General features: G+C 43.1%; 2 protein-coding genes across 12 annotated transcripts in view; both read left to right on the forward strand.

Moving 5' to 3' along the window:
- Positions 1 to 13,976, forward strand: part of myo3a (myosin IIIA) — a 556,810-nt gene extending 542,834 nt beyond the window's left edge. For 10 of the 11 annotated variants that reach the window (XM_038798143.1, XM_038798142.1, XM_038798150.1 and 7 more), the window contains one exon: positions 13,520 to 13,976. In XM_038798143.1, the coding sequence (XP_038654071.1) occupies positions 13,520 to 13,625 (106 nt within the window). In that variant the 3' untranslated portion in view covers positions 13,626 to 13,976. Of the gene's footprint in view, positions 1 to 11,759; positions 11,937 to 13,519 lie in introns of all 11 variants that reach the window. The other variant, XR_005460772.1, reaches the window with a different exon arrangement.
- A 4,175-nt stretch (positions 13,977 to 18,151) lies between these two features.
- gad2 (glutamate decarboxylase 2) overlaps positions 18,152 to 19,687 on the forward strand; it is a 187,990-nt gene continuing 186,454 nt past the window's right edge. The window contains exon 1 of the mRNA XM_038798155.1: positions 18,152 to 19,186. Coding sequence (XP_038654083.1) covers positions 19,117 to 19,186 — 70 coding nt within the window. The 5' untranslated portion in view covers positions 18,152 to 19,116. The remainder of the gene's footprint in view (positions 19,187 to 19,687) is intronic.

Genomic DNA, 19,687 nt, shown 5'->3' on the forward strand with positions numbered 1-19,687 from the left:
CTGGCCCATAACAAATTGGAGGCTCATCCGGGATAAAATTCTATCTTTCGTGATTGAGTTGGTTCAGTGAACTTAACGACTGTGAGGGGTGAGCAGATTTGTGTTTTCTTTTGCAGGTGTGGTCTTCCAGTTTAAGTAGGGAGTGTGTTGTGGACAATGGCTCTTTCAGAGGCTCGGAAGGTTTTGGGGGTGGAGAAGGTCACACGCAGTATCTTATGAACAGAGACTTTTGATTTGGCAAAGACATTGCAGTTAATGTTACCTGACAGCATACGAAAGGACAAGGGGCAGGGTTCTCCGACCCCCTGCCGGGTCGGAGAATCGCCGGGGTGGGGTTGCAGCGTGAATCCCGCCCCGGCGCTCCGACGCTGGCTGTCGAATTCTCCACCGCCGGTTTTCAGGTGGGGATGGGGATCACTCCATGCGGTCAGTGGCCATTGGCAGCGGCACCCACGGACATTCTCCGGGCCACATGTTCAGCCAGTCCCACCACCGCGAAATGGACATGGTTCACCCCGGCGGGACCTGGCTGGAACGACGGCTAGCAGAGTCCTCGGGGGGGGCACGAGGGATCCGGCCCTGCGGGGGGGGGGGGGGGGGGCCCTGGCCCACGATTGGGGCCCACACTCTTTCCCTCCGCACTGGCCTCTGTAAGGCTCCGCCATAGCCGGCGCGGAGAAGAAACCTCCTGCGCATGCGCAGGAAACACGCCAGAAAAAGAGAGAGAAAGAGATAGAGAGGAAAAAGGAAAAGAGAGAGAAAGAGAGAGAGAGCCAGGGGAAAGTGATAGAGAGGAAAGGGAAAAAGAGAGTGTTTGAACTTCGGAAAATGGCCATGAAACATGACAGTCAGTTAAAATTGGCTGATGTAAAGGGAAACATACAGTTTGAGGATAGTGATGAGGATAATGAGCCTGAGCGTCATAGTTGAAGGCTTGGTGAGGATCTATTTAAATATGTCAACGCATTGACAAGGTTTGATGAGAAGGAGGTAGAAGCTTTTTCATTTCATTTGAGAAAGTAGCTGAACAAATCAAATGACCACAGGACATTTGGGTATTACTGATTCAAACAAAGTTGGTAGGTAGAGCTAGTGAAGTGTTTGCATCACTACCAGAGGAGGTATCTGTGACGTATGAGGTGGTGAAAAAATCCATCTTAGGTGCATATGAACTAGTGCCAGAAGCCTACAGACAAAGGCTTAGAAATTTAAGGAAAGAATTTGGTCAAACATACATGGAGTTTGAAAGGATCAAACAGAGTAATTTTGATAGGTGGATAAGGGCTTTGAAAATAGTCCAAACGTATGAAGCTCTCAGAGAAATTATACTTCTGGAGCAGTTTACAAATTCAATTCCTGATGTAGCAAGAACTCATGTGGAAGAGCAGAGGGTTAAAACTGCAAGGTTAGCAGCAGAAATGGCAGATGATGATGAATTAGTTCATGAATCAAAGCTTGGTTTCCGACATCAGTTTCAACTTGTGAGGGATAGAAACTAGGGAAAAGAGAAATATTCAAGTGGTAGAGGTCAAGGTGATCTGATGGAAAATAATAAGGAGGGTGTACCTCAGATTAAAAAAGAAATCCAGGAGGCTGGAAGCGATATGAAAAGTTTCAAATGTTTTCACTGTAATAAACTAGGCCATGTAAAGTTGGTGGTTGAAGAAAAGTACTGGGAAGGCTGATATGGTAAATCAGGATAAGACAGCGGGGTTTGTTAAAGTGGTAAAGGAAAGCCTAAGTGAAGCGAAGGAAGGGCAAAAGATTGTACAGCCTGATTAAGAGGTGATTGATAAGAAAGTGCCACATCTCTTTAAAGAATTTACTTGTGCAGGTAAAGTTTACTCGTGTGTATCAGGAGGAGCAGGTAAAGAAGTCACAATTTTTTTTTTTTATAAATTTAGAGTACCCAATTATTTTTTCTAATTAAGGGGCAATTTAGCGTGGCCAATCCACCTACTCTGCACATTTTTGGGTTGTGGGAGAAGTCACGATTTTAAGAGATACAAGAGCTAGTCAAGCTTTGATGGTAAGAGATGAGGAGTTATGTAGTTTGGGACGAATATTGCCTTAAAATGTGGCAATATGTGGAATTCAGGGTGAGAAGAATAGTGTTCCATTATATAAGGTAAGGTTAGAAAGTCCAGTGAAGAGTGGTGAAGTGGTAGTAGGAGTAATAGAGAAACTATCTTGTCCAGGAATACAGTTTATCTTGGGTAATGATATAGCTGGATCGCAAGTGAGAGTGATGTCTACTGTGGTTGATAAGCCAGTGGAAAATCAGACAACTGAAGTGTTGAAGGACAAATATCCTGGGATTTTTCCAGATTGTGTAGTAACAAGGTCACAAAGTCACAGGTTAAGACAAGAGGAGAAATCAGAGAGTGAAGATAAAGTTGAAGTGCAATTATCAGAAACGATTTTTGATCAGATGGTTGGAAAAGAACAGGTGGAGGATAAGGTGGATATTTTTAGTTCAGGAAAATTGGCGGAATTACAACAGAAAGATATAGAAATAAAATGGATGTATCAGAAAGTAAACACGGAAGAGGAATCTGAGTGTATACCAGAGTGGTATTACCGTAAAAATGGCGTCTTGATGAGGAAATGGAGATCTTTACATATGCAGGTGGATGAAAAGTGGGCAGAAGTTCATCAAGTAGTATTGCCGGTAGGGTACAGAAAGGAGGTGTTGCGAGTGGCACATGAGGTACCAGTGGGAGGTCATTTGGGAATAAGGAAAACTCAAGCTAAAATCCAAAATCATTTTTATTGGCCTGGACTACATAAAGATGCAGTTAGATTTTGTCGATCATGTCACACATGTCAAGTAATAGGGAAACCTCAAGCAGTGATAAAACCAGTGCCCTTAATACCCAGTCCAACTTTTGAGGAACCTTTTACAAGGGTCTTAATTGATTGCGTAGAACGGCTTCCTAAAATGAATCAATATCTTTTGACGATAATGAATGTGTCTACTAGGTTCCCAGAGGCTATTCCAGTGCCCAATATTACAGCTAAAAAGATTGTGGAGGAGTTACTTAAATTCTTTACTAGATATGGACTAACCACAGAAATACAATCGGATCAAGGATCAAATTTTACCTCAAGGTTATTCAAAGAAGTTATGGATAGCTTAGGAATAAAACAATTTAAATCAACTGCATACCATCCAGAATTGCAGGGAGCATTAGAAAGGTGGCATCAGGCATTAAAGACAATGGTGAGGGCGTATTGTCAAGATTATCCAGAGGATTGGGACAAAGGAATTCCATTCGTACTGTTTGCAATTAGGAAGCAAATAATGAGTCAACCAAATTCAGTCCTTTTGAACTAATTTTTGGTCATGAGGAAAGAGGACCACTTAAATTGATTAAGGAAAAATTGGTGAGTGAGCAGTCAGAACTTACATTATTGGATTATGTGTCAAATTTTAGGGAACAATTAAATAGAGCAGGGGAATTGGCTAGACAACATTTAAAGGTTGCACATGTGATGGTAAGTAGTTTTTTTTTCATTGTCTAATTTATTTATTTTTACTTTGAAATCGTAGTTGTATAAGTTTACCTAAGGTTTAAGACATGGCAGGAGATCCCAGACCCGTGTCATGCTCCTCGTGTGCGATGTGGGAGCTCAGGGACACGTCTACTGTCCCTGGCTCTTTCACGTGCAAGAAGTGTGTTCAGTTGCAGCTCCTGTTAGACCGCTTGACGGCACTGGAACTGCGGATGGACTCACTTTGGAGCATCCGCGATGCTGAGGAGGTCGTGGATAGCACGTTTAGCGAGTTGGTCACACCGCAGGTGAAAGTTAATGAGGGAGATAGAAAATGGGTGACCAAAAGAAAGAGCAAGAGTAGGAAGGCAGTGCAGGTGTCCCCTGCAGTCATCTCCCTGCAAAACAGATATACCGCTTTGGATACTGTTGAGGGAGATGGCTCACCAGGGGAAGGCAGCAGCAGCCAGGTTCATGGCACCGTGGCTGGCTCTGCTGCGCAGCAGGGCAGAAAGAAAAATGGCAGGGCTATAGTTTGGGGCAGCAGGGTAGCATGGTGGTTAGCATAAATGCTTCACAGCTCCAGGGTCCCAGGTTCGATTCCCGGCTGGGTCACTGTCTGTGTGGAGTCTGCACGTCCTCCCCCTGTGTGCGTGGGTTTCCTCCGGGTGCTCCGGTTTCCTCCCACAGTCCAAAGATGTGTGGGTTAGGTGGATTGGCCATGCTAAATTGCCCATAGTGTCCTAATAAAAGTAAGGTTAAGGGGGGGTTGTTGGGTTACAGGTGTAGGGTGCATACGTGGGTTTGAGTAGGGTGATCATGGCTCGGCACAACATTGAGGGCCGAAGGGCCTGTTCTGTGCTGTACTGTTCTATGTTCTATGTTCTATAGTGATAGGGGACTCGATCGTCAGGGGAATAGACAGGCGGTTCTGTGGACGCAATCGAGACTCCAGGATGGTATGTTGCCTCCCTGGTGCAAGGGTCAAGGATGTCTCGGAGCGGCTGCAGGACATTCTGGGGGGGGAGGATGAACTGCCAGCTGTCGTGGTGCACATAGGCACCAACGATATAGGTAAAAAACGGGATGAGGTCCTACAAGCTGAATTCAGGGAGTTCGGAGTTAAACTAAAAAGTAGGACCTCAAAGGTAGTAATCTCAGGATTGCTACCAGTGCCACAAGCTAGGCAGAGTAGGAATGTCAGGATAGATAGGATGAATGCGTGGCTCGAGAGATGGTGCAAGAGGGAGGGATTCAAATTCCTGGGGCATTGGGACCGGTTCTGGGGGAGGTGGGACCAGTACAAACCGGACGGTCTGCACCTGGGCAGGACTGGAACTGATGTCCTCGGGGGGGGGGGGGGGGGGGGGGGGGGGTGTTTGCTAGAGCTGTTGGGGAGGGTTGAAACTAATGTGGCAGGAGGATGGAAACCGATGCAGGAAGTTGGAAGGTAGTAAAACAGGGACAGAAGCAAAAGGAAGTAAGGGGGAAAGTGCAAGACAGAGAAGACATAGTCAAAAATCAAAAAGGGCGACAGTACAAGGTACAGTGACTGAGGGGAGCTCAGTGAATAGGCCCAGTAATACTAAAAGGAGTAAAACTGGAGATGTTAAGATTCAAAACAGAGGTAAAAAAACTAACATAAGTGTACTTTACCTGAATGCTCGTAGTATTCGGAATAAAGTAAATGAGTTGATGGCGCAAATCATCGTGAATGACTATGATATAGTGGCCATTACTGAAACATGTTTAAAGGATGGTCACGACTGGGAGTTAAATATCCGAGGGTATCAAACTACTCGGAAGGACAGAGTGGATGGTAAGGGAGGTGGTGTAGCTCTGTTATTTAAGGATGACATCCGGGCAATAGTTAGGGATGATATCGGTGCTATGGAGGATAAGGTTGAATCCATTTGGGTGGAAATCAGGAATAGTAAGGCAAAAAAGTCACTGATAGGAGCAGTCTATCGGCCACCAAATAGTAACGTTATGGTGGGGCAGGCAATAAACAAAGAGATAACTGATGCATGTAGAAATGGTACAGCAGTTATCATGGGGGATTTTAATCTACATATCGATTGGTTTAACCAGGTCAGTCAAGGCAACCTTGAGGAGGAGTTTATAGAATGTATCCGCGATAGTTTCCTAGAACAGTGTGTAATGGAACCTATGAGGGAACAAGCGGTCCTAGATCTTGTCCTGTGTAATGAAACAGGATTGATTCATGATCTCATAGTTAGGGATCCTCTCGGAAGGAGCGATCACAATATGGTGGAATTTAAAATACAGATGGAGGGTGAGAAAGTAAAATCAAATACTAGCGTTACGTGTTTAAACAAAGGAGATTACAATGGGATGAGAGAAGAACTAGCTAAGGTAGACTGGGAGCTAAGACTTTATGGTGGAACAGTTGAGGAACAGTGGAGAACCTTCCAAGCGATTTTTCACAGTGCTCAGCAAAGGTTTATACTCACAAAAAGGAAGGACGGTAGAAAGAGGGAAAATCGACCGTGGATATCTAAGGAAATAAGGGAGAGTATCAAATTGAAGGAAAGAGCATACAAAGTGGCAAAGATTGGTGGGAGGCTAGAGGACTGGGAAATATTTAAGGGGCAACAGAAAGCTACTAAAAAAGCTATAAAGAAGAGTAAGATAGAGTATGAGAGTAAACTTGCTCAGAATATAAAAACAGACAGCAAAAGTTTTTACAAATATATAAAGCAAAAAAGAGTGGCTAAGGTAAATATTGGTCCTTTAGAGGATGAGAAGGGAGTTTTAATAATGGGAGATGAGGAAATGGCTGAGGAACTGAACAGGTTTTTTGGGTCGGTCTTCACAGTAGAAGACACAAATAACATGCCACTGACTGATAGAAATTAGGTTATGACAGGTGATGACCTTGAGAGGATTGTTATCATTAAGGAGGTAGTGATGGGCAAGCTAATGGGGCTAAAGGTAGACAAGTCTCCTGGCCCTGATGGAATGCATCCCAGAGTGCTAAAAGAGATGGCTAGGGAAATTGCAGATGCACTAGTGATGATTTACCAAAATTCACTAGACTCTGGGGTGGTCCCGGTGGATTAGAAATTAGCAAACGTGACACCAATGTTTAAAAAAGGAGGTAGGCAGAGAGCAGGAAATTATAGGCCAGTGAGCTTAACGTCGGTAGTAGCGAAGATGCTGGAATCTATCATCAAGGAAGAAATAGCGAGGCATCTGGATAGAAATTGTCCCATTGGGCAGACGCAGCATGGGTTCATAAAGTGCAGGTCGTACCTAACTAATTTAGTGGAATTTTTTGAGGACATTACCAGTGCAGTAGATAACGGGGAGCCAATGGATGTGATACATCTGGATTTCCAGAAAGCTTTTGACAAGGTGCCACACAAAAGGCTTCTGCATAAGATAAAGATGCATGGCATTAAGGGTAAAGTAGTAGCATGGATAGAGGATTAGTTGACTAATAGAAAGCAAAGAGTGGGGATAAATGGGTGCTTCTCTGGTTGGCGATCAGTATCTAGTGGTGTCCCTCAGGGATCCGTGTTGGGCCCACAATTGTTCACAATCTACATAGATGATTTAGAGTTGGGGACCAAGGGCAATGTGTCCAAGTTTGCAGATGACACTAAGATGAGTGGTAAAGCGAAAAGTGCAGAGGATACTGGAAGTCTGCAGAGGGATTTGGATAGGTTAAGTGAATGGACTAGGGTCTGGGAAATGGAATACAATGTTGATAAATGTGAGGTTATCCATTTTGGTAGGAATAACAGCAAATGGGATTATTATTTAAACAATAAAATATTAAAGCATGCTGCTGTGCAGAGAGACCTGGGTGTGCTAGTGCATGAGTCACAGAAAGTTGGTTTACAGGTGCAACAGGTGATTAAGAAGGCAAATGGAATTTTGTCCTTCATTGCTTGAGGGATGTAGTTTAAGATTAGGGAGGTTATGCTGCAATTGTGTAAGGTGTTAGTGAGGCCACACCTGGAGTATTGTGTTCAGTTTTGGTCTCCTTACTTGAGAAAGGACGTACTGGCACTGGAGGGTGTGCAGAGGAGATTCACGAGGTTAATCACAGAGCTGAAGGGTTGGATTACGAGGAGAGGTTGAGTAGACTGGGACTGTACTCGTTGGAATTTAGAAGGATTAGGGGGGATCTTATAGAAACATTTAAAATTATGAAGGGAATAGATAGAATAGATGCGGGCAGGTTGTTTCCACTGGCGGGTGAAAGCAGAACTAGGGGGCATAACCTCAAAATAAGGGGAAGTATATTTAGGACTGAGTTTAGGAGGAACTTCTTCACCCAAAGGGTTGTGAATCTATGGAATTCCTTGCCCAGTGAAGCAGTTGAGGCTCCTTCATTAAATGTTTTTAAGGTAATGATAGATAGTTTTTTGAAGAAAAAGGGTTGAGGGTTATGGTGTTCGCGCCGGAAAGTGGAGCTGAGTCCACAAAAGATCAGCCATGATCTCATTGAATGGCGGAGCAGGCTCGAGGGCCCAGATGGCCTACTCCTGCTCCTAGTTCTTATGTTCTTATGTGATAAAACGGGGAGTGGACAAGAAAGCCAAAGTTTGCAGTTTTGCCAGTGGAGATAAAGTTTTAGCATTATTACCAGTGGTAGGTGAGCCTTTAAAAGTAAGATTTTGTGGAGCTTGTCAGATTGAGAGGAAATTAAGTAAGGTGAATTATGTGGTAAGAACGTCAGATAGAAGGAAAGCTCACTGAGTGTGTCATGTGAATATGCTTAAAAGGTACTTTGAAAGGGAAGGAGAGCAATAGGAGGAGGTTTTAATGATTCTAACTCAAAGTGAAGAACCAAATCCAGATGACTTTGAATTTGACATTCCTCAAATTAAATTGGAAAACGAGGATGTTCTTAAAAATTGGGATCAATTGTTGAGTTACCTTCCAGAGGAAAAAACAAACTGACCTGAAAGATTTATTGATATCAAATGGGCAAGTTTGTGGAAATAAGTTGGGAAGTACTAAAATGGCTATACATGATCTGGATGTGGGCAATACTGTTCCAATTAAATTATATCCATTTGGACTTTCCTCTTTAAAATTGGCACATGTTAACAACAAAATTGAAAGTATGCTTACAAAATGGCATAATTGAAGTGGGTTGCAGCCAATGGAGCTCCACCATAGTGACGGTACCAAAACCGGATGGTACCCAATGGCTGTGTGTGGACTATAGAAAGGTTAATGCAGTTACAAGAATGGACTCTTATCCTATCCCACGCTTGGAGGATTGCATTGAGAAAGTGGGACAATCAGATTTTATTTCCAAACTGGATTTACTTAAAGGTTACTGGCAAGTACCTTTATCCAAAAGGGCGAAGGAGATTTCAGCTTTTGTGACTCCAGATGGTATATATCAATTCAAAGTTATGCCATTTGGCATGAAAAATGCCCCAGCCACATTTCAACGGTTAACTAACAAAGTTGTTTCAGGATAACCCAATTGTGCGGCATACATCGATGATCTGGTCATTTTTAGCCAGACATGGAAAGAACATTTGAAGCATCTGATGGAGTTAGTGGATCAACTTCAGGTGGCAGGTTTAGTAGTAAACCTAGCCAAAAGTGAATTTGGAAAAGCCAAGGCACTTTCTTTGGCCATACAACGTTGAATGGTCCCACAGGATGTGAAAACAAAAGTTATTGGGAAGTTTCCAATACCCTTGGCACAAAGGGAAATAATGCGATTTCTTGGCATGAGTGAATTTTATCGAAAATTTGTGCCAAGTTTTAGCAGTGTGGTCACTCCACTGACGGACTTGCTAAAGAGGTGTCGCAAATTGCAGTGGACAGCAGAGTGTCAACAGGCCTTTGACGGCCTGATGGCTGTATTAACCACTTATCCTGTATTAGCCATCCCAAATTATACAAAACCGTTCAAAGTGGCTGTTGGTGCGAGTTATTTGGGCGTAGGTGGCCGTGCTTCTACAAGGCAATGACGAAGGACTAGAGCAGCCTATTGGTTATTTTTCTAAGAAATTAAATACGCACCAGAAGAAGTATTCAATGATTGAGAAGGAGACGTTCAGCTAGGTGCTGGCTTTGCAACATTATGTGAAAAGCAATCTGTCTGACACAATTATATATACTGATCATAATCCATTGACGTTTTTGGAACGATTCCGGAATAACAATGCCAGACTGTTTCAATGGAGTTTATTGTTACAGCCATTTCATTTAAAAATAATACATGTGGCAGGATGAGAAAACGTGTTAGCCGATGCTTTGTCACGAATGTGATGAAGAGAAGCAGGTTCGGTGGAGGAAAAAGAACTAAAATTGACTATGTTATTATACCTGTTTGCGTGTTTTGTTTTGTGATACAAAAAAGCATTTTACTGTCAGTATTTCTTAAAGGAAAGTGAAAAGGTGAAAAAGGAAACCATCTTGAAGTTGATGATTCTTTTTTTTTCTTGGGGGAAGGTGTCAGGTGGATGTACCTTTAAGAAATGGGTGTTCATCAAATACCTGCACTGATCTCAGTGTGTGGGTGGGACTGGGCTGTCTGTCTGTCTTTTACTTTCATTTTGAGCTGTAAAGCTGCTTTGTGGCTCTGTTTTTGGTTTCGTTTTCATAGTTGGAGAGTTGTATTCAAAGCAAACAGATGTGTAATTATCTCTCTTTACAAGCTAAAGAATGTCTTCCACTCACTTGATGATTTCAAAGTAATACCTGTTTCTGTAGAGAATGTAAACCTGCTGTCTTTGTTAAAAAAGGGATTAACTTATGGATGTTGCTCAGAAAGGTATTAAGGGTTACCTATAGAGTATTACATTTGTGGGGTTACGTGTGTTGATGGTTGATCAGATGTTTACTGTGTGTTTATAAAATGTTAACTGGGTACATAAAATGAACATTGTTTTGTTTTTAAAATACTTAAGGTCTCTGTTGCATAACACCTGGAGAGTGGACCCTTGTGCTGCTCATAACCAAAATCTATTAAAAGTCATGGATCAGGCGAACTCCATGATATACTTTGGAGTTTTCTAAGCCCTGGCCCTTAACAGTTGCCATGCACAAGATCAAAAGCAGTGAGAAGCAACTCTGGGTTTGTCTAAGCAGAATAGTTTAAGAACAAAATGGTGTGAAAACAAAGTAACGGTAAAACGTAGTTTTCCAACTGTTGAAACCGATAACAAAATTTTCCAGACTCAAACGCTTCATTCCCATCTGCCTCAACTAACCCAGGCAAGAGCTGCACATTATAATTGTCAGTCGACTGTATGCTAAATGCATTACAAGTGCAGAAGCAGGAAACTGATAACTGCACTCATTATGGCATGTGGAAATTGATGCTTTTTGAACTGAGCAAGCAAATCACTGGGAATGCCAAGAGGTACAAAGGAATGATAATTATAGCTGGCAAGACTTCTACCTGATTTCCTTCCACAAATACTAGTTGCCTAGAAATAAGCCAGAACCAATGAGATTTTGCCCCTGCCTATCTTCCTCTACTTTTATTTAACCCAGTGCATCATCCAGATTCAGACTGGTTATAATGTTAGCGATAGACTTCAGCTGTTGCTTTCCAGGCCATGCCACCAGGATACTTGCTCAGGTAGAATGATGGAACTAAATTGGTCCTGATGCTCACTTCTCCGTAGTGTGGTGAGTGATGGTTGTTGATAAAAATAGAAAATAACCCTTTTAAACATATTTTTAAAAATATCTCCATCTTTAAAAAAGACCTTTAAATTTTAAACCCTCTTTCAGCTCTTCAGCAACTCATTTGCAATGCCCGGCAATTTTTTTGAGGTTAATAACAGAAAACATGGCACACAATGTATTATCATAATTAACCCATCATCTGAATATGTCCACCCAAAGTAGGCGGATGTTTTCTGAGTCAGTCGCAGAAGAAATTCTTTGAGAACTCGAGTACTGCTATTTGCCTCCAAAGAAAATGGAACCAAAAAAAAGGAAATCTGGATCAGTCACTTTATGCCATAATTTAATAGATCAGTATATTTATTTTCTTTATTTGTAGTTGCTATCCTTGTATAGATTCAATTTTTAAGAAAAATATAATTTAGTAAATCAGGAATCTAATATCAGCAAATGTTGGTGCCCAGTTTTATGACTAGTGACTGGTGTGCCTTAATGTTTATCATCTAGAATAACCCAGGATGGTGACATGGTAACAAAATATTTGGTTCAGTTGGATGCTGATTCTCAAAAAAAACAGCCATTTAATTATCAACCCGATTATTCTTTCTCTGCCCTTTTTCTTTCAGGTGCTGACTAACACTGCAGTACAAATTTTTACTGACGTAAAGATTTCCAACTTTCACAGATGCCTTTTTGCCTATATTATCTCTGTCTGCCTATGGAGCCGTTGCTCCTGAAAGCAAATTCCCAGTGCAATCTTCATTTTCTGTCCTTTTGAGCCACAAACTCAGCCTTGTGAATAGGTACTGTTGACGTACCTTCTGTCATTTCTATACACTGCTACTACTCTGTGAGATTTGTGAAACAGAGTTGATAATTATATAGGCAAAAATGCCAGCCTGCAAAGTGGCTGATTAAAACTGCTGCTGTTTCCTAACTGAGTGCAGATTTCTAAATAACTTTTGAAATAATCCATGTGCTGAAAAATGCGATAGATTTGTCTGTCTTTGCCTTTGCCGGATCATATTGTTCCGTCTTTCCTTTTGTCCTACGTTTTTATGTATTGAATGTTCCAATTCATAGACACAAAAATTTCCCACAAGACAGACTCTCCGCTCATAACCCAATTTCAGATGGTGCGGAAACAACAACTGTGTACTTATTTGCCAAATTATATCAACTTTTCTTTTGATAGATGTCCTACAAAGGATAGCCTGAATTTCTCCTCCATCGGGCACGCTGACAGGGCAACACTGAAAACAGATGCAAAATGCACTTCCAGCATTTCACGCTGGTTGGCCAATAAACGGGCAGCCAGCATGAAATCCGTGCTGGGAAAGACTCAGCACTGCTGGGGAGGGCGGGCAACCTGAAAAAATAAATTGCGATCAGAAACTTATGCAAGAGTGTCTAGGGCAGCACATTCAAACAAACCTCAGTCCTCAGGCACCTTTAACAATTTTATTTCAGCCCAGACAGTTCATCCTGCCCTGCATTGAGGTTGAGGCTAAAATGTAAAGATGCCTGGCCAATCGGCCCACCTAACAACCAAATGTGTAGACAGGCCACATTAAATTTTGTTAAATTGGCCCCTTAATAGGTTAAATTTCCTGCATGATTCTTGTTGGGCATGCCTCCGGCTCTCATGTGCACCACTGACTGAAGTATGTGTGATTGCGATGGGTGGTAAGGTAGCACAGTAGTTAGCACTGTTGTTTCACAGCACCAGGAACCCAGGTTTGATTCCAGGCTTGGGTCACTGTCTGTGCAAAGTCTGCATGTTCTCCCCATGTCTGCGTGGCTTTGCTTCGGGTGCCCCGGTTTCCTCCCACATGCCCCGAAAGACGTGCTTATCAGGTGAATTGGACTTCTGAATTCAGTAATAATAATAATAGTAATAATAAAATCGCTTATTGTCACAAGTAGGCTTCAATGAAGTTACTGTGAAAAGCCCCTAGTGTATTCAGTGTACCCAAACAGGTGCTGTAGTGTGGTGACTAGGGGATTTTCACAGTAATGTCATTGCAGCGTTAATGTAAGCCTATTTTTGACACTAATAAAGATTATTTATTACGTGCATCTGACGTTTTTTCGCACAATTTCACATGCTTCTGGATAGGGTACATGCCAGTCTGAGCAAAATAAAATTCTGGCCTATCCTTCCAAAGATAACAGACATGCTAGCGAATCTTGGTCCAATTTGTACCATTTTTTCTCCATTATTGATAGACAGATGTTATTTAATTTCTACCATCTGGTTAATGAATAATGCTCTTACAGTTGAGTCACAGAGAATTGGACATGGGGATAAAACGCTTCCAATATGTGGGTATCCTATCCTGTAGTGAATGTATACCTAATTATTATATTTGACTTCAATTCGCAGCCCATCCATTCCAAAAGAAGAAAGTCAAGATGAAGATAATCCATATGACTATAGAAAATTGCTACGTAAAACATCCCAAAGGAATCGTCTTATCGAACAATGTTAATTTATAATCTTGCAGCTTCCTTGTTTATGTACTGTTTAAGTAAATTTCTGGAGCTGTCTCATACGTTTGCTGTTGTAAATAAGTTCATACTGTGCAGTAACAGCACTGCCACATGTATTCGACTTTTGCTTGGATGCAATCAAGACAAATAGTAAAGTACTCTGTGTTCAGTTATAATCTGTATCATTCCATGGTCAAAACTAATGTTCTTTATGAAAACATAAAGCCAAATCATTTTTCAAAATGGAGAATGAACTGAAATCAGCTGACTCAAATTCAGTATTTTAACTACAAAGAAATATGAAATGCTCAGGAAAGAAACAAATAAAATTGTAGATTTTTAACTAAAAAGCTGTTGTGCTCATGTTATACCTTATTAAATAAGATTATCTGTTATCTGATTCAACAGTAAAATATTGTGAGTGCTGGAAATCTGAATTAAAAACAGAAAATGCTGGAAATACTCAGCATGCCAGGCAGTATCTGGATGTTAATGGGTGGAATCTTACCAGCTTTGAAAATATCTACCATCATGGAAAATGCAATTTCCCACTCGCAAGATCAGTGAATCCTGCCTGCCTCACCATCTTCCCTGCGTGACCAATTAAGAGGCCATCTCTGGAAACTCCACCCAAATAAGGATGGTGGGTGAGCCTCACAGGCAGAGAATGAAGGGATGTGCCTGATGCACCCGATGGCCAGCTGCCCCATTGGGAAATGTGTGCACTGCCATTGTAGATGGGGGACTGGCAGTACAGTGGTTAGCACTGTTGCTTCACAGCTCCAGGGTCCCAGGTTCAATTCCCGGCTTGGGTCACTGTCAGTGTGGAGTCTGCACATTCTCCCCGTGTTCGCGTGGGTTTCCTCTGGGAGCTCCAATTTCCTCCCACAGTCCAAAAACGTGCATGTTAGGTGGATTGGCCATGCTAAATAGCCCTTAGTGTCCAAAGGGGTTGGGTGGGGTTGCTGGGTTACTAGTAATAATAATAATCGCTTATTGTCTCAAGTAGGCTTCAACGAAGTTACTGTGAAAAGCCCCTAGTCATCACCTTCCGGCGCCTGCTCGGGGATGCCGGTACGGGAATTGAACCCGCGTTGCTGGCCTTGTTCTGCATTACAAGCCAGCTGTTTAGCCAACTGTTCTAAAACAGCCCCTATGGGGCGGAGGTGTGGGCTTCAGTGGGGTGCTCTTTCCAAGGGCCTATGCAGACTCGATGTGCTGAATGGCCTCCTTCTGCACTGCAAATCCCATGTCTATTACTGCAACAGCACCTCAATGTGGAGGTGCCCTCTGAAAATGGCAAAAAAAGTTTTTTTAGTATGGCCATAGCCGTCAGTCCATCATTGTAGAAGGGGAAAGAGTGGGGAATGAGAGGAGGCCTCACCAGCCCACTGGTCTACCAGTAGAATGCTACCTGCTAGACTTCTGTCACGATAGGGGGCCTGCCTGCCACCAGTAAGATTCTGACAGCATTACCAAATTGCCTGTGCACCTAATTGCTGCTAATCTGTTACTTATATATGTCGGGCAGATTAATGCTGGTCTCACCTGCTCGTGGCAAGATTGCTCAGTTGTGGGAATGTGACAGAATGCCAATCAAACCTGTCTGATTTCCCTCCAGCACCTTTTTCCAACTACCTGCACATGTCTCTTAAGTTTCCATCCAAAGTTTCAGATTGATTACCTTTCATCAGATCTGTTCTAGAGCTGCACAGGAAAAGTGGTTCCATTTTCATCAAGTTGAAAGAAGGTTCATCAAGTTCTCAGCCATCTAACCAGGACACAATGGGAAAAAATGCAACTTCCAAGACTGTTTAATGACTTTGAGGACAAAATCATTTCACCTTTATGTTCTATGCCATTTCCAGCTTTAAAAAAAAATTCAGTTTCTACATGAATAGTTTTGACTTGTGCATAAAAATGTTTTACTTTGGTTTATTTGAGAGGAAATATCTATGCAAATGATGAAAGTTTGCACTTGCATTTTGTCTTTGCAATATGTTATAGACTGGTTCACTTTCTAATTTTGTAACTAGAACTGGGATTTTCAGCTTTACAGTAAAGTGTGAGGAGAGGATTCAAGGCTGTACCAGGAGGCTATTTCTAAAAGAATCAAAGAGGATGGGCTGAGTCTGTGATTGATCACAAATTGCATGAAGACCGCACCTGCTTCCCATTGTGATGGCTTCATTTGGTTATTTAAATATTGGTGGCATTTCTGGCACTTGGCACAATTACAAAGGGGGTGCTGTGGAATCAGCACGTTAGACTTCAATAGCTATTAAAGTCCCACTGTCTTCAAAAAGACCTCTGCTAGCAACATGAGACTAGATAGATGTTGGTTCAGTTTTAAGGAAGAAGTATGGCACAGGGAACAAAGCCACAAAAAATGAGACGCAGAACTAGACTACCTGTTCTACATGAAAAATCAAACAGCCAAAGGAAAAACTTTTGGCTTGATGCCCTTTGCCATACTTCGGCAAAGAGTCATCCTGACTCGAAACGTTTGATCAGTTCTCTCCACAGACTTGCTGAGATTGTCCAGCATTTTCTGTTTTTGTTTCAGATTCCAGCATCAGCAGTAATTTGCTTTTACCTGACAGATCTGCCATCAAACCTATATGGAACTGGTGTCTGGCCGGTACAGATAACTGATTAGCACCAATTAAAAGCACACTTACAGGCAATTTGGTAATGTTGTCAGAACCTTACAAGCTTAAACTAGTAAGCTAGAGGATGGAGTTTGGAAATACAGTACTTGTATTGGCAGTGACAAGAAGATTTTAAAAATTAAATAATATCAGAAAATGCTGAAAATACTCAAATGTGCCAAGAAGTATCTCTCGTGAGAGAGGTAGGATTTCCTTGGTCCCGGGATAGGAGGCGGATCTGGGGGAAGGAGGAAAGGTAGCAAGCAACTTTAGAGCGGCTCCCTTGGGTACACTAATATGTGGATTTGCTGTCTACTCAGTGGAGCCGGGCAGCCACTGAAGTAATTCAGGGTTCCAATTTGGGATAATGTTCTGGCCTAACCATCATATTGGCGGTGACAGAGAGGCCTACCGCCATGTGAGCAGGCCAGCTGCTAAATGGAGGTGGCCTGCCAACAGCAGTGGTGAGGTGGGGTAGGGTTGAGATTAACAGAGCCGGAAGTTCATTTTCCCGAAAGAGTGGGGAGTGGACTGGAAAAACCATCTGCACAGACTCCATGAGCAATCCAGATGGGGTTTCCCCTCTGATCACAAATACTTGCCTGTTTGTCAGCTCTGCATGTTGATTTTAACATCTGTTGGATGGCACCTGTGGAACCCTGACCTGACTCATCAATGCCTACCTTTGCCAGTATGTTTGCGGAAGCTGCAGAGCTGCCAGCCCTCTGCGTGGACAGCACTGGGAGCTTCCCGCCCTCCTTCATTGGACAGTCTGCTCAATGGTGGCCAATCAGGAGACCTCCTCCAGGAAAATGGTTCCCCCAGTCCAATTTCCGGCAATTGAGGGCTCGGAATCCCCACTTTTCAGAGCCCTGAGCTCCGGAGTGAAATTAAATGAAAATGAAAATCGCTTATTGTCACAAATAGGCTTCAAAGTTACTGTGAAAAGCCCCTAGTCGCTACATTCCAGCGCCTATTCGGGGAATTGAACCGTGCTGCTGGCCTGCCTTGGTCTGCCTTAAAAGCCAGCTATTTAGCCCTGTGCTAAACCAGTCCTCGTAAAGTTCCACCCGGCAATTTAGGTCCTTTTACCATCTTTTCCTTCTCTTTGCCACCTGTAAGATTTGAATATTGTGAGTATTCCACTTAGTTACAGATTCAGTGCTTGTGTACAAGAATGTCTCATATAAAAACATTAAGGCACCAACTCAGAGACAAGAATCGCATTTGGAGGAAATGCGGTTCATGCGGTTGGGCGGTTGTTGGATTTGGAATAATTGTTAGTTTTTTATTGCCAAAGTAAAACATGCCGGTTCCTTCCAAAATAAAACAATATTTAAGACTGCTACCCTAAATCACCCAATATACCTTTTGCCGTGCTGGGTCATAAACTGTAATTGGACTAGAAACCACCCACGATAAATAAAAAAATGAAATTCGAATTCAAAAGTGTTGAACTTGGTTTCGGAAAGATGAGTTCTTCGGGAGATCTGAATTACAAATGAGAGAGGAGGGTGGAGCCGTCCGATGGATTTTCTCTCTTTTTAAAAGGAACACCGATTTAAGCATGGATGAAGTCGTGTTTCTATTATCATGTTGGTCCGATGCATAACACCAGATCACGAGTAGGGAGTTCACATTTCCAGAAAGCTAGTAATTACTGACTGAGCAAGTCGCCCACTTGCAGCACGCAGAGTGTGGAAGGCGCTGGCTGTCACTGGGTGCTGGAGTACACGGGCTTTGTGTCTCTCCCTCTCTCCCCGGCAGGGAAAACGGTGACTGATGTGAGCTTGCACAGGAGGAGACAGACATACAGAAAGAGAGGGAGTGAAGCCTCGCCATGGTGTCCCGAGGGGTGGATGTCAGAGCTCGACAACCACGGCACACTCGTGACTCTTGCACACGCTGCATGCTCGGGCGGCCACGTCTCTTCACATTTACTGAAAGGCCGGCTTGACTGACTCATTCGGATTCGCAGCCCATCCTTTTCCCCAGATTACGTCAGAAGGCTGAGCAATCCCCCATCCGCCCCCAAAACCTTTTCAGTAAAATAAAGTTTGTGTTTCAGATCTGGATATATTTCTGAGGCGGTTGTCCCGCCTTTCTCTCCCTCTGCCCTTTTGCGCGCCAAAGTGACGCAGGTGCCAGGTTTCCATGCAAAATAGCTCAGATCGAGATCGACCAGCATTGGGAAAAGAAAAGGAAAACCTGGAGCCTTTTTGCGAGGAATTTCTCAGAGAGAGAGGCGTGTGAGCAAGGTTCCATCAGTGAGCATCAATCCCACCCTTGCCTTGTTAGCTTGTGACTCGGAGAAGGGCCACTATCCCGCGCTGTGTAAACGGGAGAGAATCAGCACCAGGTCCTGGACAGCTCCCTCTCTCCAGGAGCCGGCGTGAGTGGGAGAGGTTCAGCACCAGGTCCTGGACAGCTCCCTGCCTCCAGGAGCCGGTGGAGTGGGTGGGATTCAGCACTAGATCCTGGACAGCTCCTTCCCTCCGGGGAGCCGGGGAGAGTGGGAGAGGTTCAGTGCTCAGTCCTGAACAGCTCTATCCCTTCCCTAGTCAGTGTAAGGTTCATTTACAAGTCTTGGACAGCTCCTTTCTTCCAGGAATTGGTGTATGTGGGAGGAGTTCAGCATCAAGACCTGAATAGCTCCCTCTTCCCCAAAGCCGGTGTAATCCTGGATAGCTCCCTTTTTCCTGGAATCGGTGTGAGTGGGAGAGGTTCAACGCCAGGTCCCGGACAGCTCCCTCTCGCTTGGACGTGGCTCTGAGCTCCGGATGAGAAGCGCCGTCACGTCTCCAGAAGCTCTGTCCTCTCGTATCAACGCAGCGTGGAAATGGCATCTCTCGGCTTCTTCTCAAACGAGTCGGCACAGCAATCCGGCGCCGGAGACAATTCGAATGCAGGTAAATTAAAGGCAACACGTGTAAGAAGATGTTAAAAGAGGCGGGGAGGGAGAGAGGGGAGGGAGGAATGAGTTCAAGGAATGGGAAGTCACAAAGCTGCAATGGGTTTGAAAACTGTTCTCCCCTGGGACAAAGTAGACATTATCGTGAGAATTTGATTTCTCAGTAATTAAATGCATCGAATGTTGGATTTTATTAAGTATTTCTCGCTCTGAAATTGATCCGCTCTATGTTGACAGTTCAATGACCACAAACTTAATGGGTTCTGGTTGTTCAATGGAGAAGTTAGTTGATAGTCTGTGGATAAAATGACCTAAAGGTGAAGGGAGGAAACTGATATTTAGCCAATGAAATCTAAGGCTTCATTTGCATTGCAATAAGAAATTCCTTTCTTTAAATAAAACAGCATGTTTCCTTTTAATTTCCTCCCATTGCTGAACACGGGATATTCATTCCCCTTCTACTAAAACCTATCGCAGGTTTGTTTTAATTCAGCACTAT

Source organism: Scyliorhinus canicula, chromosome 5, assembly GCF_902713615.1.
Source record: "Scyliorhinus canicula chromosome 5, sScyCan1.1, whole genome shotgun sequence".
In the NCBI taxonomy this organism is placed as follows: domain Eukaryota; kingdom Metazoa; phylum Chordata; class Chondrichthyes; order Carcharhiniformes; family Scyliorhinidae; genus Scyliorhinus; species Scyliorhinus canicula.